Source organism: Atractosteus spatula, chromosome 13 (assembly GCF_055471065.1).
Source record: "Atractosteus spatula isolate fAtrSpa1 chromosome 13, fAtrSpa1.hap1, whole genome shotgun sequence".
NCBI lineage: Eukaryota > Metazoa > Chordata > Actinopteri > Semionotiformes > Lepisosteidae > Atractosteus > Atractosteus spatula.
Genome location: NC_142718.1, coordinates 27,787,810 through 27,806,560, shown reverse-complemented (window position 1 = coordinate 27,806,560; position 18,751 = coordinate 27,787,810). Strand labels below are relative to the sequence as shown.

General features: G+C 37.1%; 2 protein-coding genes across 2 annotated transcripts in view; one reads left to right on the top strand and one right to left on the bottom strand.

Moving 5' to 3' along the window:
• lrp2a (low density lipoprotein receptor-related protein 2a) overlaps positions 1–10,655 on the bottom strand; it is a 77,213-nt gene extending 66,558 nt beyond the window's left edge. Inside the window, exons 1-2 of the mRNA XM_088931298.1 lie at positions 10,526–10,655; positions 74–181 (exon numbers count right to left, since the gene is read on the bottom strand). Coding sequence (XP_088787424.1) covers positions 74–181; positions 10,526–10,655 — 238 coding nt within the window. The remainder of the gene's footprint in view (positions 1–73; positions 182–10,525) is intronic.
• A 4,914-nt stretch (positions 10,656–15,569) lies between these two features.
• Positions 15,570–18,601, top strand: ccdc89 (coiled-coil domain containing 89). Its single transcript, XM_088931297.1, has 7 exons — positions 15,570–15,730; positions 16,491–16,963; positions 17,154–17,284; positions 17,595–17,731; positions 17,907–17,983; positions 18,091–18,190; positions 18,429–18,601. The coding sequence occupies exons 1-7, from the start codon at positions 15,671–15,673 to the stop codon at positions 18,513–18,515; spliced, it is 1,065 nt and encodes a 354-aa protein (XP_088787423.1). The 5' UTR covers positions 15,570–15,670; the 3' UTR covers positions 18,516–18,601.
• The last annotated feature ends 150 nt before the right edge of the window (positions 18,602–18,751 follow it).

Sequence of the window (18,751 nt, the reverse complement as noted above, 5' to 3'; positions counted from 1 at the left end):
CGCCTGAACCGACCGACCAACCGACCGCGCCGGACAGGAAGGAAAGGCGGGGCAAGAAGAGGGTTTTACTCACGGCAGCCACTTTCGTCCGAATCGTCGGAACAGTCCGCTATCCCATCGCATTGCCAGCTAACGGGAACACAGCGGCCGTTTGCACAGCGGAACTGCCCGCTCTCGCATCCTGTAGACAACGCATACAGTAGGCTGTTATCAGAGCTGGGCAAAATGTCAAAGGACCACATATACAGTACAGTGGAGTACTAGGTCTGCACTTCAGTTCATGAACATGTCTGTATTGGACATGTTCATGAACATGGACATGAACATAGATTAGATTGCCTACATACAGGTATACTGTAAGTACTGGCAAGTTGTATCTGAAGCCCTTTTACTCACTGATTTATGAAGTGTACCAAATATTGTTAGATAAGCTGTACTTTTTTGTCAATAATGCCACTTCTAATTGTATTCACTTCTTCATCCTAGTAAATACCATCTTAAATGTTTTAATGGATTACCCAACTTCAGATGAATGCTCTCCAATGTTTCTGCAACTGTACAGTATATCACTAATACCACCAACTGCAATAAACATGTTTTATAATTTGGAGAGCTTTTTAACCTTTTATATTATTAAATGTAGACTTTTTTAGTCTTATCACAAAAATACAAAAAGTCATCTTTTTAGGACAAAAATTTCAGCTAAAGGCTTCGCCATCCCTTCCAATGATAAAGTAACTTTCCCTGACTCCTTCAAGTTCCCACACAGGGGTATAAAAACTGTTCCAGAACATCATTTCTGTGATGTTGCCACAAGTCCTTCTATGATCCTAGTTAGAAGGCAGTTTAGAGTTGAAACAGTCAGAGGATGTACAGAAAAACAAAGTGTCTTTTTCCTAGATCTAGATATACTGTATATATAGATATAGATATGGTCCCTGAAAAATGTTAGCAGCACAAAAATCTGACATTAGCACAAATACAGTAGTTATCCTTATCTACAATCAAAAATAGTTTTTGCACAAAATAATATAAAACAAAAATAAACAATTGATCAAGTCTGCAATATATTGCTACGTCTGCTGGCTACCTTTCAGCAATAACCAAAAATGTTTTATAACACTTTATTATATTAAGACTGAATTGTTTTGTTTTATAAAAGATGAATCAATAACTCGAAAAAGCCACAGGTGCCTATAGAGATAAGAAAGTAAAACTGATCCGTATTGCCCATTGTAGTGTGCTTATAATTTTTAATTCAGCATGTGTCAGTCTTGTGTCAGGCACATAACCCAAAGCCCCCCAGCTCATCTGAGCCAGTAGATGTCTAGATTGAGGAATGGCACTGGCCTATTAAAGCAGAACTGTATTACCGTACTTAACATTTGTGTCAGCGAATACAGCATAGTTCAGTGAAGACTGCTCAGCACGTCCAGCCTGAATGGAATGCACCATTCTGATTGTCTTTCAGTGACACCCTGATTTATCACATAAGCTGTTACATGTCAGAAACCTAACTGGGATAAATAGTGGTACCGCGTGGTACTAGAGCCCCTACACCAAATTCTTTGCGCAATGTAATGTAAGTTGGTGGTTGGTGGTGCAGGTCTAGGGGTTGGTGGTCTAGGTCTCTTATCAACTACCTTTAAACACACTCACTCCCTTATAAAATATGCGCTTGAAACATATCTATGCAAGTACAAAAAGACTATGATAGAATTCCTTTATTGATCTACAAAAAACGATGCAACATTGTAATAATGTATTGACCTATATATACATTCAGTTAATAATATAATTATCAAATTCCACCAAGGTCACCTGAAAATAACACAAACAAAAGAACTGCCTTGAGGCACAGGCCCAAAAAGGCTTAGAAAAGTGACAACACTCTTGACAATCTAATTTTATTTCAAGTTAAACTGACTTTCTTTTTGGTGAAACACAATAATGGATTAGCCATTTAAGAACTTTATCACTTTGCACAGTACAAAAAAATATGCAAGTCATTCAGGCTTCCCCTTCACTTGCTACCTGTGCCATGACAAATCAGCATGCTTGCAGGGTTTCTTTTAAATGAAAGAGTGATTTTAAATTTACCCTCATCAGCATGAATGTACTGTAGGCCCATCTAGTCTGTAAATATCATAGGAAACAGAGCATGAATGAAGGGGTTTTAAACAGCTTCCGCAGTTCTTTCAGAAATGTCTAGGAAAAACAGAACAGTGTAAAAACCTAGCAATCCCCAGATGAAAATAAGTTCAAATGGACAAGAGGCCCCTGTCCATATCAATGGTCAAGTCCATATACTGTATTTGCCAGTTATTACTGCTTCTTGTATCACCTCATCCTATTCTAGAAAACGAAGCAAGACATTTTCGTAACCAACGAGAGGTTTGTTAAATAAATGATTGATTTCTTGCATATTGTAATGCTTAGAGAAACATCACGTCAGTCATTTTAGACAGCACATAAGCTTCCGCATTGAATTTTATCTTTAAAAGAAAAAGAGGCTTGTGTAACTTACTACTTTTGCAATGTGTTTTTGCCTGTTCTCCAAGCACCACATGGAACTATAAAAACAAACTTCTGAATTGTATAGCATAGTTCTCAATATTGACTAAGAATTAAGTGAACCTACTTCATGTCCCAATTCTTTTTAAACCTATCCATTACATAAAACTCACAATCACAGATAACCGAGGTCTCAAGCAGGTTTTCAGAAGCTGAATGTTTTAGAGATGGTGTATTTTGAGCACAGAGCACTTTACAATAATCCATTAAAGAGCGACAGTCCATGCAACTGTTTTTCCAGATACTACAGCATGAACATGCTTCAGAGTCCCAGATGGCCAGCCTGTTAATAAGGAGTTAAGAAACTCCAGTGCACTGAGGTTTAAACACTTCTATGATGTCATCTTTTGATCTTTAGCTGATTAATTTAAGTCGAGGAAGAAACCCTGCCAACAAAATCTGTAGCCATTCAATTGACTGAATTTTAAGTTTCCTAATTAAAACTTACTTGATTCTAAACCAATGTGTAAACCACCCTGATGTGGCAAAAGAGCACCGAAGTTGGAATTTGTGTTGACACAGCAACCTTTTACATGACAGGAAGGCCTGGGGTTTTAAATAGCATTAACAATCCCAAGGCAACAGTTGTATAACCCAATACTACTTTCATCTTACACTTGGCACTTGAGGAAGGTCCTTGTCACATTCAGACATTCTGTTTAAGGCAGAGCATTCTGGAGGAGCTCCAGCATTGCGAAGTTTGGTAAATGCAAAAACACAATGTGGGGTAGTAAAGGAGGCAAAAAAACACCTGACAAATGCTTTTTTCAATGTGTCTACCAGTCCCATGAGTTCACAACTCATAATGTATTTAAATATATATTTCTATAAATGTATTAATATGAATATATAAATATTGTATTGACATTTTATTATAAATGTGGACTAGGTGCTCACTTTTAAATTATAAAGTCACTGAATGTAGAAATGAATATCCGTTTTTACAATGCGCTCTTCAGATCAAGAGCTCTTGTCTGAGATTCGTTTACTGACAGATTCTCACTGCTCTGAATCACATCGGAAATATGAGCTTCTAATTTAACTCTTTCATCCATCAACTGGTAAGTAAAACCTTTTCCTGCTCAGTTTACTAAAAAAAATGTCCTCCATCAGCTGAAAGGTTTCCTTTGTTATCCTGGGGGCTGCTGCATCAATTTTAAAGCACAGGTAACACATACAGCATTCAAGGCATGCAAGCAAGAACACAAATGGACTCTTAGCATGAAGAAAAATAAATACAGATCATTAAATCTTACATCTCAATTCCTTAAAATATATTCAATCTCCACTAGTTTTCCTATAAATACAATCCAAAAAATAATAAAAAATGAAAGATGGCTAGAATGAACCTTTGGAAGTCACACACAATGATGGATAAAAAAGTAACAACTTCTGCATCAGCTGTTTGCAAACTGCAAGCCTTGAAAAGACTTTGAAAGCAGACGGTTTGCTGTGGTACTGCCACTTGAGCAGAGAGTACAAACTGAGTGAGAAAGAAGGGGACTTTGATTCTTGAACGTGAAAAAAAAATATTTCATTTTCCTTTCATTTCATCATTCTTGTTTTTAAACTCTTATCACTAATCCTGCACAAACTTTGGAGCAGTGGAAGAGATTAACATTGTCCTGGACAAATGCTGATTTCTGAGGTTTTGTATTTTTCCATGGGGCAGCTTTTTTTTTTTCTGTGCACGTCTTTTCTAATTAGCTAAATTAAATCCACAGTAGGCAAGCAGGATAAACCAACTCTGGAACAGATAAGGACACCCTACCCCTGTCTAACAAAGAGAAGCAGCACAGGAATTTTCATTAGAAAGAAGCCTCCTAATGGGTCAGAGTCTGCTGTGAAATCACAATGGCACAATGGAGGACCCAGCAGGAAAAAAAGCCTCATAACTGGATGTGTCAACACGCTAAGGGAGAAACAGAGATGGATGACTAGTCTGCAGTACAGTATATTTTCTTGAACCATGAAACCAGGCACGGTTTCCAAAGCACTTGTCTCCCATGAAACATCTCTTTCCAATCATCTGAGCCCAGAAGAAGTTCTCTCTTCTTTTATCAATACTTGTGCTGTTGTAGTGTGTTCTGTCGCTAACCCTGAATGTTCACAGATAATACAGCTGGCACCGTGAAGCGTTCAGCTAGTCCATGTTGTCAGAGTGGGCTGCTGCTGCCTGTTTCATATGGAAATGAAAGCAGTCAATGTCGGAACAAGTGACTTTGGCTCATGGAATAACACAAAACACAGCAAATCTCTCTAGTACAAGTTGAGAGCCCTTAGAAACAAAGAATGACATCTTTTGCATTTTCCTACAGCATAGAAAAAATCACAACTTGTCTGCCATAAACATCTTTTCGAGTCTCTTGGTAAAGCAGCTGACAGTTACAATCGTGTAATCATGTCATTGCTTAATAACTAAAGGCCAGTCGTTTTGTTAACTCGTTGCCTCGTTAACTTCCATTGTGTAATAAAATCACAATCATCTTAATCTTCCAAGCCTGTGAAATAAGAAATGTAATATGTATAATATACATCCTTAACTATTTTAACAATATGTATGGTTGGATAAGATATGAAGTCAACACTTATTTCTTTTAAAAAACTGTTTCTTTTTTCAGCCTCTATTGAACAAGGGCATTCAGTTAACATTTAATGTCTTGTCTGTTTTAATTCTTTCATTCTTTCCACAATTTCTTTTTATGTCCAAGTCCCCCCCCCCCCCCACGCCAAACAGATGGGGATGAGTTAATAAAGCTATGAAAATAAATTTTAAATACATTTATAATAATTATAAATATACAGTATATGCTCACTTCTTTCAATTCCTCCCAAAAAGCACAATAAGCAAAACAAATAGCTGTGCAAAAAAGGCAATTGATCCTCCCTTAACTTCTAAAATGCTATAAAGTTACATTTTAAAACGTTTAAACATTGTTTTGTTCTTAATTAGAAACATAAAAATTAAATTAGAAATCTATCAGGTGTTTACCATTATTCAGTTGCATTTAACAACTGCAGTATTTTAAAAATTACCTTTTAGTATTGTAAGAATATACATATTCACATTTAATTAAGAGACTTCAATTGAAATATGCATTATTTGTATGGAACTGGAAAGAAAAGAAATCTTTAAATCAGATTTTTTACACATATAGAGCACTAAACGGAGACTCAGTTTAAGAGCAGTCCAAAATAAACTCATATTACATCATCACTGAAATTAAAATACATGACGCAAAAAAATAATGTCAAATTACGATACCACCAACGTTTCTCCATTTCCTGTGTTTTGATGCCAGCTTGTAAGAAATGTTTCATGTTACCAAAACTAAACATCCTTACAGCCAGCCATTCCTTTCATTCCACAAGACTCTGAGATTGGAGTTTTTTCAATGACTGTCACTTGACACAAAACAATGTAATAAGATTCTGTTTAAAGTCCCAAACAGAAAGCTGTGCGCTAAAAGAACAATCAGAAGGGAAACTTGGGAAACTATTTGTAGCTATTTCATTTAGAGCTATTTAGTAACTCTACAACAGACTTCAGGAAATGTTTACTTATTATTAGGCTGTACTTGACTGTGTTGGAGGACAGCTTTAGATCATATTCTGAAATTAAAAAAGACATAAACAATGCATAAAATACAGTACCACTAAGGTGCTTTCCCTCTGCTGTAGTTGGTACTGTCAATTGAACGTTTTAGTTCCCTAATTAGCGGCCTTCTCAAGAGCAGTAAAAAAGACTGTTATTCAGCTGCTCATCTTGCTAGTTAACTTGTTGCCTTGTTAACTTCAAAAGTGTACAGTTCGTTCTCTACTTGTTTTTATTAATATTTTACTGTGATTCCGTATTATTGAGCTCACTGAACACAACTGTACAGCCTTACTAAAGCTGTTCTGCACAGGGAAACAATTACTGGCTTCTGCTTGTGCTAACTTTTGTTCTTGGGTCTGAAATCACATATAATGTTAATATAATGTTATAAAATAAAACCTTCTCCCTTTACAGCATTTGCAATGAAGGTTGCTAGCAACAGAATACATTACACCAGACACTTTGTGCTTTACTTGTGCTTTTAGTACTCCCTGAAAAAAAATGCCTCCACACAAGGACGCATCAACAGACAATAAGATGAAGAGATGGTATAGGACTGCATCATGCTGTCTGATATGGAAGATCTAAAGGTAAAAGTAAGATAAAGGTTGGAGCATTTCCATACATGCAGACATTCCTTGCATATCATGCTAAGTCTGGCTAAGTAGTGCACCTCCTATTGTAGATAATATTGATCGTTATGGGCAAGACAGGGTCATGGCATATAACCCCTTCAATGTCAATCCAAACAGAGTGGATTCTAATTAACAGGTCCACAGGTGCCATTTAAAGGGATTATGCAAATTCCATCTGAAGTAAATTAATGCAGAATTTATTGCATATGGTAAAATTAGCATTCCCCAATAACTACATATTATAAATCGAGATGCCTGCTAGTTATATTCATTCTAGAATCCCATGCTTTGTGACATGTGGTTAAAGAAATAGCTGGTGTAAAAGAAAATATCTAATTCCCTCTGATTTGTATGGGTTTGCTGTTCTCGTTTTCAAGGTTCCTATTGACTGTGGTTTCAAATGTCAAAAACGTGTTCGCCAGCCCTGCCCTTGCATTTCTCAGAGACAAGTCAGATTTTCACTCACATATTCCAGTCCTTCTTGGTAACACTACAGTACATACTGTCACTGCCACTGTGAATGCTGCAAGGCACCTCCAACATTACAGCTGCACTCAGTCATACTTTAAAGGTCTTGTCACTTCGACTGACTCTACTCTTACCTTGACACAAAACTACAGAAATAAAAAAAAATACTGGCATCAAAAATAGCTATAGACATAGGACCATTTTCACTTACAGATTTCTGTAACACAAAGGTAAGCAGCTTGCACACACTGTACTAAGACAAATTCAGTTTTATTTTATTGTTCAAAAAGACAAAATTATCAACATTTCTGTCTGCAGACCTCTGAAGTCACTTCAGTACGGTGTGCGGGCGTTTTTATTTCTCATACTGTACATGCTCTTGTTACACAGTTGGTTAGGTGTGTGACTTTTTCTCAGTTTTGCTTACTACATTTGTGAAGATAACTGCTCATTGAAAAGGTTTTTAAAGAGAAGCACAATGTAGCACTGGCTTGTCAAAGTTCAATCAATATGTTCAAGTTTTTCTTATGATCTATTGACCCTGTCAAGTCCAGAGCTGTGATTATATGGTACCTTCTGTAAATTAGTGCTGTTCTCAAGGTAAATGCCTAAATGAAGTGTCTGGTCATTGGATCTAAGACAAGGATCCATGGAGTTTAATTATTTACTATATGCTAATGTATATTGTAAACTAAAGTTTTAAAAAGAAGGTGATTTACAAAACAAACAACGCCCCTATGTCAGATATCAATCCCATCTCAGGCATAACTCATCAGCGTGAGTCAATTCTATAGCTAACTAAATGCTATAACCTGCCAGTGCTATAACAAGATGATGTTACTTGATGTGCACTTTGAGATTCTGCTCATTATTTCCTTTTTTGCAAGCTGTGCTAAGAAAGCCTTAAGGTTTGAAGCATCCCAAAGTAAAATGTAAAAATGTCTCTTTTCAAGGATTGTAACATTAATGCATTGTATGTTGATCAAATATCCTTGAAATCTAGACTTTAAAACTGATGTTCGTAGCCCCAGCAGACACGAGTATTAGTGAATGACAGAATCCCTGTCCCCCTGCTTGTGGCTGTTTTGGTCATTTCCTCTGAAACGCATGCTGAATAAATCCGGATTAAATCAGCCATGAGTTGCTCACTTTTTTTGAGGAAATCTAAATGAAAAATACACATTAGCATGATGGGACAAGCAATAGGTTTATTCCATGCTGAAAAGAGAAGAAAGAAAACACAAGCTTTTCATCTGTGGAACCTATTACTTGTTCCTTTGCAGCCTACGCATGCTGACGCAGCTACCCACCTGAACTACATTAGCATGATGTTAGGAGAGCCAGACACGGGTAGCAAACCACATTCAGATTTTGGGAAACATTTTCTAAAACAGGTTATTTACCATAGTGCAGCTGGACTTTGTCATTTAATAATATGAAGACTAACTTCATTAGCTCATGCACATGTTTTCTTTGCTGGAACCGCTGTAGTGTTAAACTTGAAAAGGTAACTTTTTAATAACAAGAAATTCCTATTTTTGTAGATGATTAACATTGAAAAACTATTAACATTCTCACTGCTTCACCAAAAATGCCTTAATGGAAATTATTTACAAGCAGAAAAATACAAGTAACGAAAACACTTAGTTAAATATTATAGTAATTACAATCACTTCAGTGTTTCCAGCGTCGATAACTGCTACATCAGCATCCTTAAAGACCTGACAAAGGTGCTTTTAAAATGTTTCACAGTTTACCTTGTAAATAATCACCCCACAAAGACATTACTGGGTCTTAAATCTGTAAAAGGAGTTTTGAAAAAATAGAAAGTGCATAGACAGATCTCTTTCTGATCACATGAAGCACATACTTAGTAGATGTTATTTTGGAAATGGTTAAATATCTCTTTAAAAAATTGTCTTAAACCATCAAAGCAATTACAAATTATACTCAGTACAAAGTTACAGTACATATTTTTTTACAATACACTTGCAAAATATATATGATCATTTTAGTAATATGTTTTGTTGAGATGAACCAAAATAAATTACCTACAGATCTATTATATACAGAGACTATTACTCTGTGACAAAACATTCCAAGTTACATACTTTACAAACACCGTGAGATTTGATGCAAAACGAACTGTTAGGTCAATTCCACTGACACCCTAGTCTCGAAGTGCACATTTTGAATCTGAATTTTATATATCTTGTTTTTTGTGTCTTGTTTCTGAAACAGAAATGGTTGCTTCTAGCAGCAGCTGCAGTATAATTAGTGGCTTGATTCACACTAAGGAGCTTATATACTAAGGGTTGAGCAAAAAGAAAGCAGATTATAATTTGAGTAGGTCTGCACAAGTCTGCACGATCAAATCCAAGAACATAGACTGCAGTAAATCAATCTATTTTATCCCCCTGCACAACAATGGGTCTTAAACTGTCACTGTACAAAAAGGCTGCTGTAAAGTTACGACATCTTTAAAATACATGTTACAAAACTAAGAGCGGAGGAGTTCCTCCAAGTCAGATTTGTACCAGTGGCCTGCAGTCCGCAGATTGTCTGCTGGTCACATGCTCTCCTCTGTTACCTAGCAACGGCAAAGCTCAGGCAAAAGTTCTCCAAGAGAACTTCAAATCTGTCTGAGGGAGGCTTTGTGCTCTAGATTAAACTAACGTTTCTGAATTTTATTGAATACGAAAACGCTGAATGAAAAGGAGCATGCCAAAGAAAACTAATGATTTTGTCTTACTTTTAATCATTAAAGAATATGTGCAAATGTTCTAGAGATTTAACACATTCACATGACTGGCACAGCTATTTTGTCACTGAATCCCAAAAATACAAGGATTAGAAAAAACACCGCGAAACACTAATAGAAATTAAAACAAGCGAGAAATCTCTAATATCAGAAAAAGGGTGCATTTAAATAACAGTGCTGTTTAAAACTGTTTAAAACAAATTTTATATTTCATTAATCCAAACACTGAGATTCTATACTCATATTGTTTAAGAATAGGAATTGTAAGTATGCGTGTGTTGGAGATGTTTCTAGAACGACCTTTCATAAAATAACCTGCTTTCTAATTTATAATAAGAGAAATATTGAATTTCACATGCAATATCCCACATATTTACCACCCTTGCTACTGAAGATAAAAAACTAAACTGGCTTGTTTCTGACCGTTAGTGTCCCATCCCTCAAGTGGAGTGGGATGTAGCACCTAAAACAAATGTGAATTTAGCTTACCTTGAGAATGGCACTGAAGCGCGAATAAAGTTAAAAGAAAGAAATTCACGGGGAGTGCTTTCCACATCCTGATGTGCGGTCCCAGCTGGTCAGTCCAGCTCCAGTCCAGGCCGGGTGGTTGGAGGTGCATTAGGGGACTGGGATGCTACCGCTCCTAGCCTCTCCCTTTCTTGTCCCGCTAGCTGATGAAAAAGGGCGTGTTTGAGAGCCGAGACATTGCGCTTTGAATACACTCCTTTCGCTCCGGCCCACTGGATAAAAAAAACCCTTTCTACCAGGGACCCAGGAATCGGCATAATTCAATCATTCACACTAATAAGCTGTCGTCGTCCACACCCCTACAACACAGTGTACTTGCTGCGAGTTCAATACGTTGGCAAAACATTTTCTATGGAAAACTTAGAGTCCATCAACTGTTTTTCTGTGACTCAGTCAAAGCAGATAGCTGATTTAAAATTGGCACAAAAAAAAAGAGTTGTTAACCTGTCATGATGCGCATTGGCAGCATATTGATACAGCATATTGAGACACACTGTCTCCTCTTTGCCAGTTTGAAGCAACTTTTTACCCATTTCTTCACGGCTCTCAAGCGCGCCATTTTTAACTTGTTTAGAGGTGATTTTACACCCCATATAACTGGCACACACAGCTCACAAATTTTAAGCCTTATTTCTGAATTTCAGTATGGAACTTACTTATTTCACAATGAAGATGAAATTGAAATATATTGGATGCACTGACCTGGTGAATAGATTTTTAGAAAATACCACCATCATGTTGAAAACTCTTCTTTGAAATCAACAGTTACTGATTTTAATCAATTTTATTCAAGGAAAGTACAGTCACATATCTGCATGATGATGTATAATCTCGTATTTTAACACAAATTACGTGAGGCCACGTATATTCAGGCGACTACGTGTCAGGTGTGATAGATCAGATCTCTGTTTATCTTATTAAACCGACACAAAGACAACGGTTATTTGGGACGACTATCTCTAATCGCCAACGCAGAGATAACCATCAATACTATATTGTAAATGGCTTGAAGGCGGAGGAGCGCTTCACAGTGCTTGTATTCAGTATCAGGGCTACCTTAGTGTGTTGGTACGGGACAGCACCGGGGTCAAGCCCCAGTAACACGAGGGTAAGATAAGCATATTCAATGAGCTTTTCGACACATCCAGTGGCACAGCAGAAAAAAAAAGAATGAAAGAAAAAAAACATTCTCCCAAGGGACTACATTTCACTGCAAGTATTTCTTACTGTGAATGAGAAAAAGAATTTCCCCCCAAATGACTGGCGTCTCTTTATCCACCTCTTTTGCCAGAGAGCTTGTTGAATTCCTTTCGTGGTTTCACAGCAAGTGTCGGGACGACCAAACGTAACCAGCAGCGTTTATTTAATGGACTCGACTTCGGCTGAAGTAGCCTATAGTTTAATCCAAAGGGTAACAACTGGCGGAGCAAATGTTTAGTTTTACAAAATAAAGTACTGTATATTTGTTGGGGGGTTTTGTTCATTACAAGCTTCATGTGTTCGTATGATTTAGTGTTAATATCCTGTTTAATGGCAATAAACACCATACGTGTATATCTCTATAATGTGTTTTAATTCGATTATACTTCGAAATCACAATTATTTTCCACAAACGAGCATGACATGTTTGAAAGGTCTATACAAAGCTAAGGCCAATTGTTGATTCCCAAATTGCTAAAACGTTAATTTCTTGGGAAAAAAGCCCTTAACTGTGAAATCACCCTTAATTAGATCTGCACCAAACATTATCCTTCATATACTGTACTTCAGTTAGCCAGCGTATAAGGCTACTTATAAGGTTTAGATAAATTGCTTTCCTATTTTACATGCTTGTAACAACTATCAATATCCTCCAAACCTTGCAAATCTAAAATTAGTTTCTGTCACTTTTACAAAGCTAAATCAATAAAGTGTCATATAATGTAGTCTTTTGAAATATATTTTTCTGTAAGAAAGATGGAATATATTAGAATGTCTATTTATGAATCCACTTCTCATTTGCAAACGACATCATGAAAAAATATATATTATAAAATTACGGGCATACTGCTCTAGCGACCCTGGAAGGTGATTCAATTCGAAATTTGCTCATCTAATATTTTTTAAGAAAAATGATGATATCAGTACATTTGCCAAATAAATTTTGAGATTACAACAAACAACCAATGTTTATTTCTAGATGTGCAAATATCGCAACCGCATCTGTTTTTTTGTCTTCGAGAGTAGAAACAACATTGAGCTCTCGAAAAGAGAAACTGAGACTGTCCCGTTAGTTTCACTCATCCACCCAAAGTTTTTTGCATACGCATCTATTGAAAAAGGGGTTTTAAAAACGAAAACGTTAGACATCTGGGAATTGTTGTTATTAATAGTTAATAATTATTAATTAATATTTTCTCAATGTACTTCGCAGCGAATAATGCGAGTGCTTTTAAATGCTGTATTTTAATCTACCATATTGTTGAATTGCAACTACAGCTGTAAAACAACACAGAACTTTCATGGAATTTAGCATTGTCGCCAGAAGAGAAACAAGGCCTTAAAGATTTTACTATTCCTATTTTACTATTCCAGTACATGAAAACTTACAAGAAAACTACCCCGATACGGTTTAGAAAAGAATTCTCGATTGAGCTTGTATGTAAATGGAATGGGACATAGAAAAGACATTTTAAAAATACTACTAATTTAATAAGTATTGGTAATGCAACAAAATTGTGGAGAAGGTTCTTGTGTTATACACGGGGGTGTGGGGAACATGACAAAGGTCTTTATTAAACCTGTGCAGACAGAGCCTTTTTAAACTTATTAGATAAGGTCATTGGGTTTCAAAAGAGAAGCTGATCTCCATGGCCCTTTGAATTTTCAGTGAAATATGTTGGGGCTGATAAGTTATTGACTTTCTGTTAATTCCCTTTTTAGCATTTTTAATCATGTGAAATCTATACATAAAGTGTGCATGTACAGTATGAGTTGGTATTAACACGTGTGTTCGTAGAAAATGAAACTGGCCAGTCCACATTTATGTGGAAGATTCTAAAGCAGCGTGTTAGTGATGCTCTGCCTCTTTTCTTTTTGCCTTATGTAAACATTACCATACACTTCTTTTTCCCTTTGAGCAAATGACAATGATGAAAAGCTACAGCTAAAAACTCAGACTTTTTTTAAAAGCATGAAAAGAAGAAGGTGTAACAAGATAATAAGGGGACTCTTACATTTTTCAGGGTGGCTAACTTTAACCCTTTGTATTGCACTATTCTTTAAATACATTGTGATGCTTCTCTAGGTTCCGACAGCATTTTGCTTTCCTGAGCTGTGGTTTTTGGCACCAGTGCAGGGTATGGTATCTAACTTCAGATTCAGCTGCACCACACACATTGAGGTGTTGCCCCATAGTAGAAAGTAATGTATGACTTAATGAGTTAAATATAAATGACACTTTATTAACCAGGATTTTCTTCCCACTCTTTTAAACCAGGTGTTCTAAGGTCACTTGCAACCGGCAGAATTTATGGTGCTTGATCTGCTTAATCATCGGTTTCAAAGCTGAGAAATGGGTTAAAAATTCTTCAACAGCTTCTTGTTTTGCCATCTACTGTAGGTAAAAACAAAACACCTTTGTTTAAAAACTTTGCACCTTTCTGTTGCTGTGATAAGGTATTTTCTAGAAATGTGTACAATAAGTGGGTGTTTTGCACATTAAACACAGATAATAAATGTCAAGTTAATACTTTAGAATAAATGCCATCAGTCATAAAACTTTGTTAATTTCAGCATTGCTGTTTACCTTAACCAGTTAGTTGTTTTAATAAATTATTGCTTCATTAAACATGTATATCGTTTCAGTCCTAAAATTGATTTTTTTTTCCATTCTGAAGTCATTGCTTGTAAGATTTGCTCCAAATTCAAGTGAGTTAAAAACTTTAGGAAAAAAAGAATTGTTGTTTACTTTTTAATTGGTTCTTTTTACTCAGATTCACCGATCCAATACATGCGTGAAAATTGCATCTGCAGACGAAATCGTGCAGATTTTCAAAAAAATACGTTTTAGACCGAACTCCTGCGGGTTTCCTGCAACTCCAAATACCCTATAATACTCCTTCAGGAATCCATCAGAGCCCTGCAGAGCCCCTTTCACTAGAAAAATAAAGAATTCCTGAGGAGTCTTGAAGGATAAGAATCCGTAAGTATTTTGCCCACCTCCTGTATCCCCAAGCTACCCCCCACAAAAAAAAAAACAGGAATCGTGTGGGATATGGTTCAACTATTACGATCAGTATAAATTTTGTAAACCGTTAAAAGGGGATTAAAAAAAATCTTGCAGCCATCTTATTCCAAACCGAAGAATGTCCCCGTCGCCTGCTATTGATTTCACCCTCAAGTAATAACAAAAATTGACCACAAGTAAAACATGGATCATATAATACGCCACATTGTGGCATTACTGTAGAGTACGGTCACATCACGTTACACCAGCTCCTGATTAGAAATAAAATATAAGTAACCCGTAAGAAAACTGCGCTTTCCACACAGAACTGCAGAGCTATATCCCCACCTTGTGGCCTAACTTGCCGCAGTGTTTTAACAACCTTGGAAATCAGTTCACCCAACTCCTTCTCATTTGAGGATATTCATTAAATGCAACTACCAGAACACCAAAACAAGGATTTTTTTCTTTGTTTTTTGTTTTTTGTTTTTTTTCACCTGGAAACACACTTCAGATTGTAAAACATGTCGGTTCTCTGTGTCTTCAAATGTTCTTGGAAGTGCAACATTTGCAGAGACTGCAGAATCCAACGTGATGGGACATGTCTGGCGTCACAAATTTCCTCCCCTCTACCATCAGTTATTGTGTTCATTTTTAAAGGCAGTAGCTGGTGTTGATGTGTATGTGGGAACACTGTTTACAAAGGACAAAAAGGCAGAGTGAGAGCCAATATTGTCCCAGTGAAGCCGCCGTATGATTGTTACTAGTGGCAACAGGCGAAGCTTGGTATTGTAACCTGCAGTGCAAACGGATCGTCGACGGATCAACAGGCGAGCTGGGCAGCAGTGATTTTGTAGCAGCATCTGTATCCGAGGGGTGTTTACAGGGGGAAAATCAACATGGCATCTCCCCACCGAACTCCCAGAGACCTTAAAAAGATGATCACCGACACGAAGCAGGTTAGAAATTACGTCATGTCATCCACGGTCCACACCCGTTTTCTAGCTTTTGTCCGTTATGTTTGCCAATATGATCTCCGCACCAGTATTTTTTAAATGATTTTTGCAAGCAATTGCGTAGTCGCAATTGCTTCAGCAATGTAAGGCGCTAGTGAAGGAACACGACTAGAGCTATGTGGCATATGCAAAAGATACGTATGCGTAAAATGTGTCTGGATGGAATACAAAGGGAAGTTTTTTTTTCATCTCTCCTTTGCTGATCTTTCATTTATTAGAGCTACTTCCCAGTGGTTTTCTAAAGATATTGGTGTCGGGTTTTTTTTACAATATTTACCCTAGGGACATATTGCATTTCAAGCACCGACAAGGACATTATTTGAAGCAGTTTGTTTTCTAAAGTGGATACTTAAGGGAGTTGACTGTTAAATATATACGCAACACCACATGATGAATGCGGGCCTATAAAGACGAATCTTTTGACACCATCTGGTTACGCTACTTGATCCATCACATTTTTTTAAATTGGTAAATTTAAAATACGACGGGGTTGCATCTGAGGAAGTGTCCATTTTTGGTGCCACGTTTGTTTTTACGCGTGCTGTCACGCCTAAAGTTTTGCCTTTTCCTTTCTGTTTTCTACTTCGTGTGTATACTAGAAGAATCTATACAGACACATAAACCAACTGAACATCAAAAATGAGGTGGAAGAACCTAGTCTTTCATTTGTGACATTAAGTGTAAGTGTCCTTTTTCTGCATAGGAAATGGATGACGTGCACACAGCTCTGGAGAAGCTTCGGGGTCTTTCCCAGGACGACAAGACGGAAAGTGCTCTGCTGAGATCCAGAATTGATGAGCAGTCCAGCCTGATCTGCATTTTAAAGCAGAGAGCCGATGAAATGCTGCTGCGGTGCCAGGCGCTGGAGAGGATCAACAGTGAGCTGGAGACCCTGAGAGAGGACGTGCACAAGGAGCTGGAAAACGAGAGGAAGCGATCCTCCCAGCTGGAGCAGAGGTTCTTGGATTTGGCGGCCAACCACCAGGAGTTAATCAACTTCAAAGACGAGTACAAAAGACAAAACGCAGAGCTGAAGGAGGAGAACGAGAGGCTTCAGCAGGAGAATGAAAACCTCTTCTGTAAAGAGCTCCAGGAGAAAGAGGAAGTCATTTTGCAGCTTACCCAGGAATTAAAAGACCTTGCAGAACAGCACAAGATCCTGGAGGCTGAATATAAGTGAGCATAACCCAATTCCACGCAAGAGAAATGTATCTTCCTCATCCATATTAGTGTATCATTTCCTGTTTAGAGAATGCCAGTTGTTCAGGCTCGGTAGTTCAGTTATTGTTATAGTGAAAGATACTGTACGTTTCCGGTTGCTGCTTTTTACGCTGCTGAGATTTTAAGGGTTTTCTGTCTTTAACAGGGAAAAGACAAATGGATTCCAGACCAAATTGAAAGAACTGATCATAACCCATCAGACTAAAGAAGCATCCTTACAGGGTGAATTACAGGATACGCAGAAACAATTAAAAGATGCTGTGGAAATGTGCACTGGTAAGTATTCATTAGTTTGATGTCTATGGGCAAAGAACAGTTGCTTGTATTATAAAACCAGACCCACAGTAAGTTCCTTATTGTAGTAGATCTTAGGTTCTTGTCATTTTCAGACAGTTTACATCATACTTTGCTTTTCAGATATGCCAAATAAGAGCGGAGAGAAACTGCAGACCTCAATTGGCTGTAAATGATACATTTCTTAAAATGTCTATCCTGATGTCTCTATCACAGTGCTCTTTGGTAACAGATTGCTTTTCTCCTTAGGCATAATTCTCTTAGTCTAAGATGCACTGTTTTCTTATTGTAGAACTAGACTTGCAACTCAGAAGAGCAATGGAGAAGGATGCATTAGAAGAATCCCAGCTGCAGCAGAAATTGGAGGCTTTAGTCAAGGAGAAAGATGAGCTACTGGATCTTTCAATGCAAAGAGGAAGAATAATACAGGTAATTAAAATTTGACAAAAGCTTGTTTTTATAACTGCACCTCATATAAAAGATAAAGGAGTCTGAATCTAAATCCACTTAAATGTTTTTTATACAAGTAACAAAATAATGAACAGAAATTGAGTTCTCAGCTTCCGGACTACAGGATGGATGAATATCCCCTATTCTCTTATAGGATAAACAGAAAGAGATTCAAGAGTTAGAGGAAAAGAGAGAGGAAGCAGAAAAAGCAAGATCAGCTGCAGAAGAACGGTCAGTGCACAGCATTTTATTATATCATTGATCTGGAGGTAAGAATGCATATGCTTAAAACATAGCTTAAATGGTTTGCCATTAAATCATTTTAATTTGTTTTAAAGGTTTGAGAAAGAAGCAGCAGCTGTAGAGGCAAACCTGAAGGTTCAAGATCTTCAACGCTGTCTTGATGAATCGGAACAGTCATACAATGATCTAAAGAAGGTGCGTTGAAACGTTGGGGAAAAAAAACAAAATTGTCCTGCTTAATGAAACGTCTGGAATTATGCAACTTTTGTTCAGTTGAACGCTGCCATTTAAATCATGCAAGTTGTTCCAAGGGACTCCTCTGCCAGCTATAGTTCTTGTGAACCAAGACTGAAAAAAAGTCCAGCTGAAGACCATCACCTATTTTTTTTTATTTTTCTTCATATGCTCAACGGTGTTCCCAATTGTTTTCTAGGATTTTGAGGCCTATAAAAAACACAGCAGTGACCTTCTTGCAAAGGAAAAGGAATTAAATGCCAAACTACGCCACATGATTGGTTAAAGCTACCATCAACTGCATTTAGTGTACTTCAACCCATGCATGTTTAACTACTTTTTTTTTTAATAAACCGTAACTAATTATTCCAAGGCTTGTCTGTATTGGGTAAAAGAGTACTATATAATGCATGTAGAGCTCAACTAGAACACCCTCATTTTCAATATTGTTATCATGCTAGTAATAGTGTTGACCAAAGCTCCCCATCTACTATAAGCTGACTTTTGCATCCATTAAGCAGG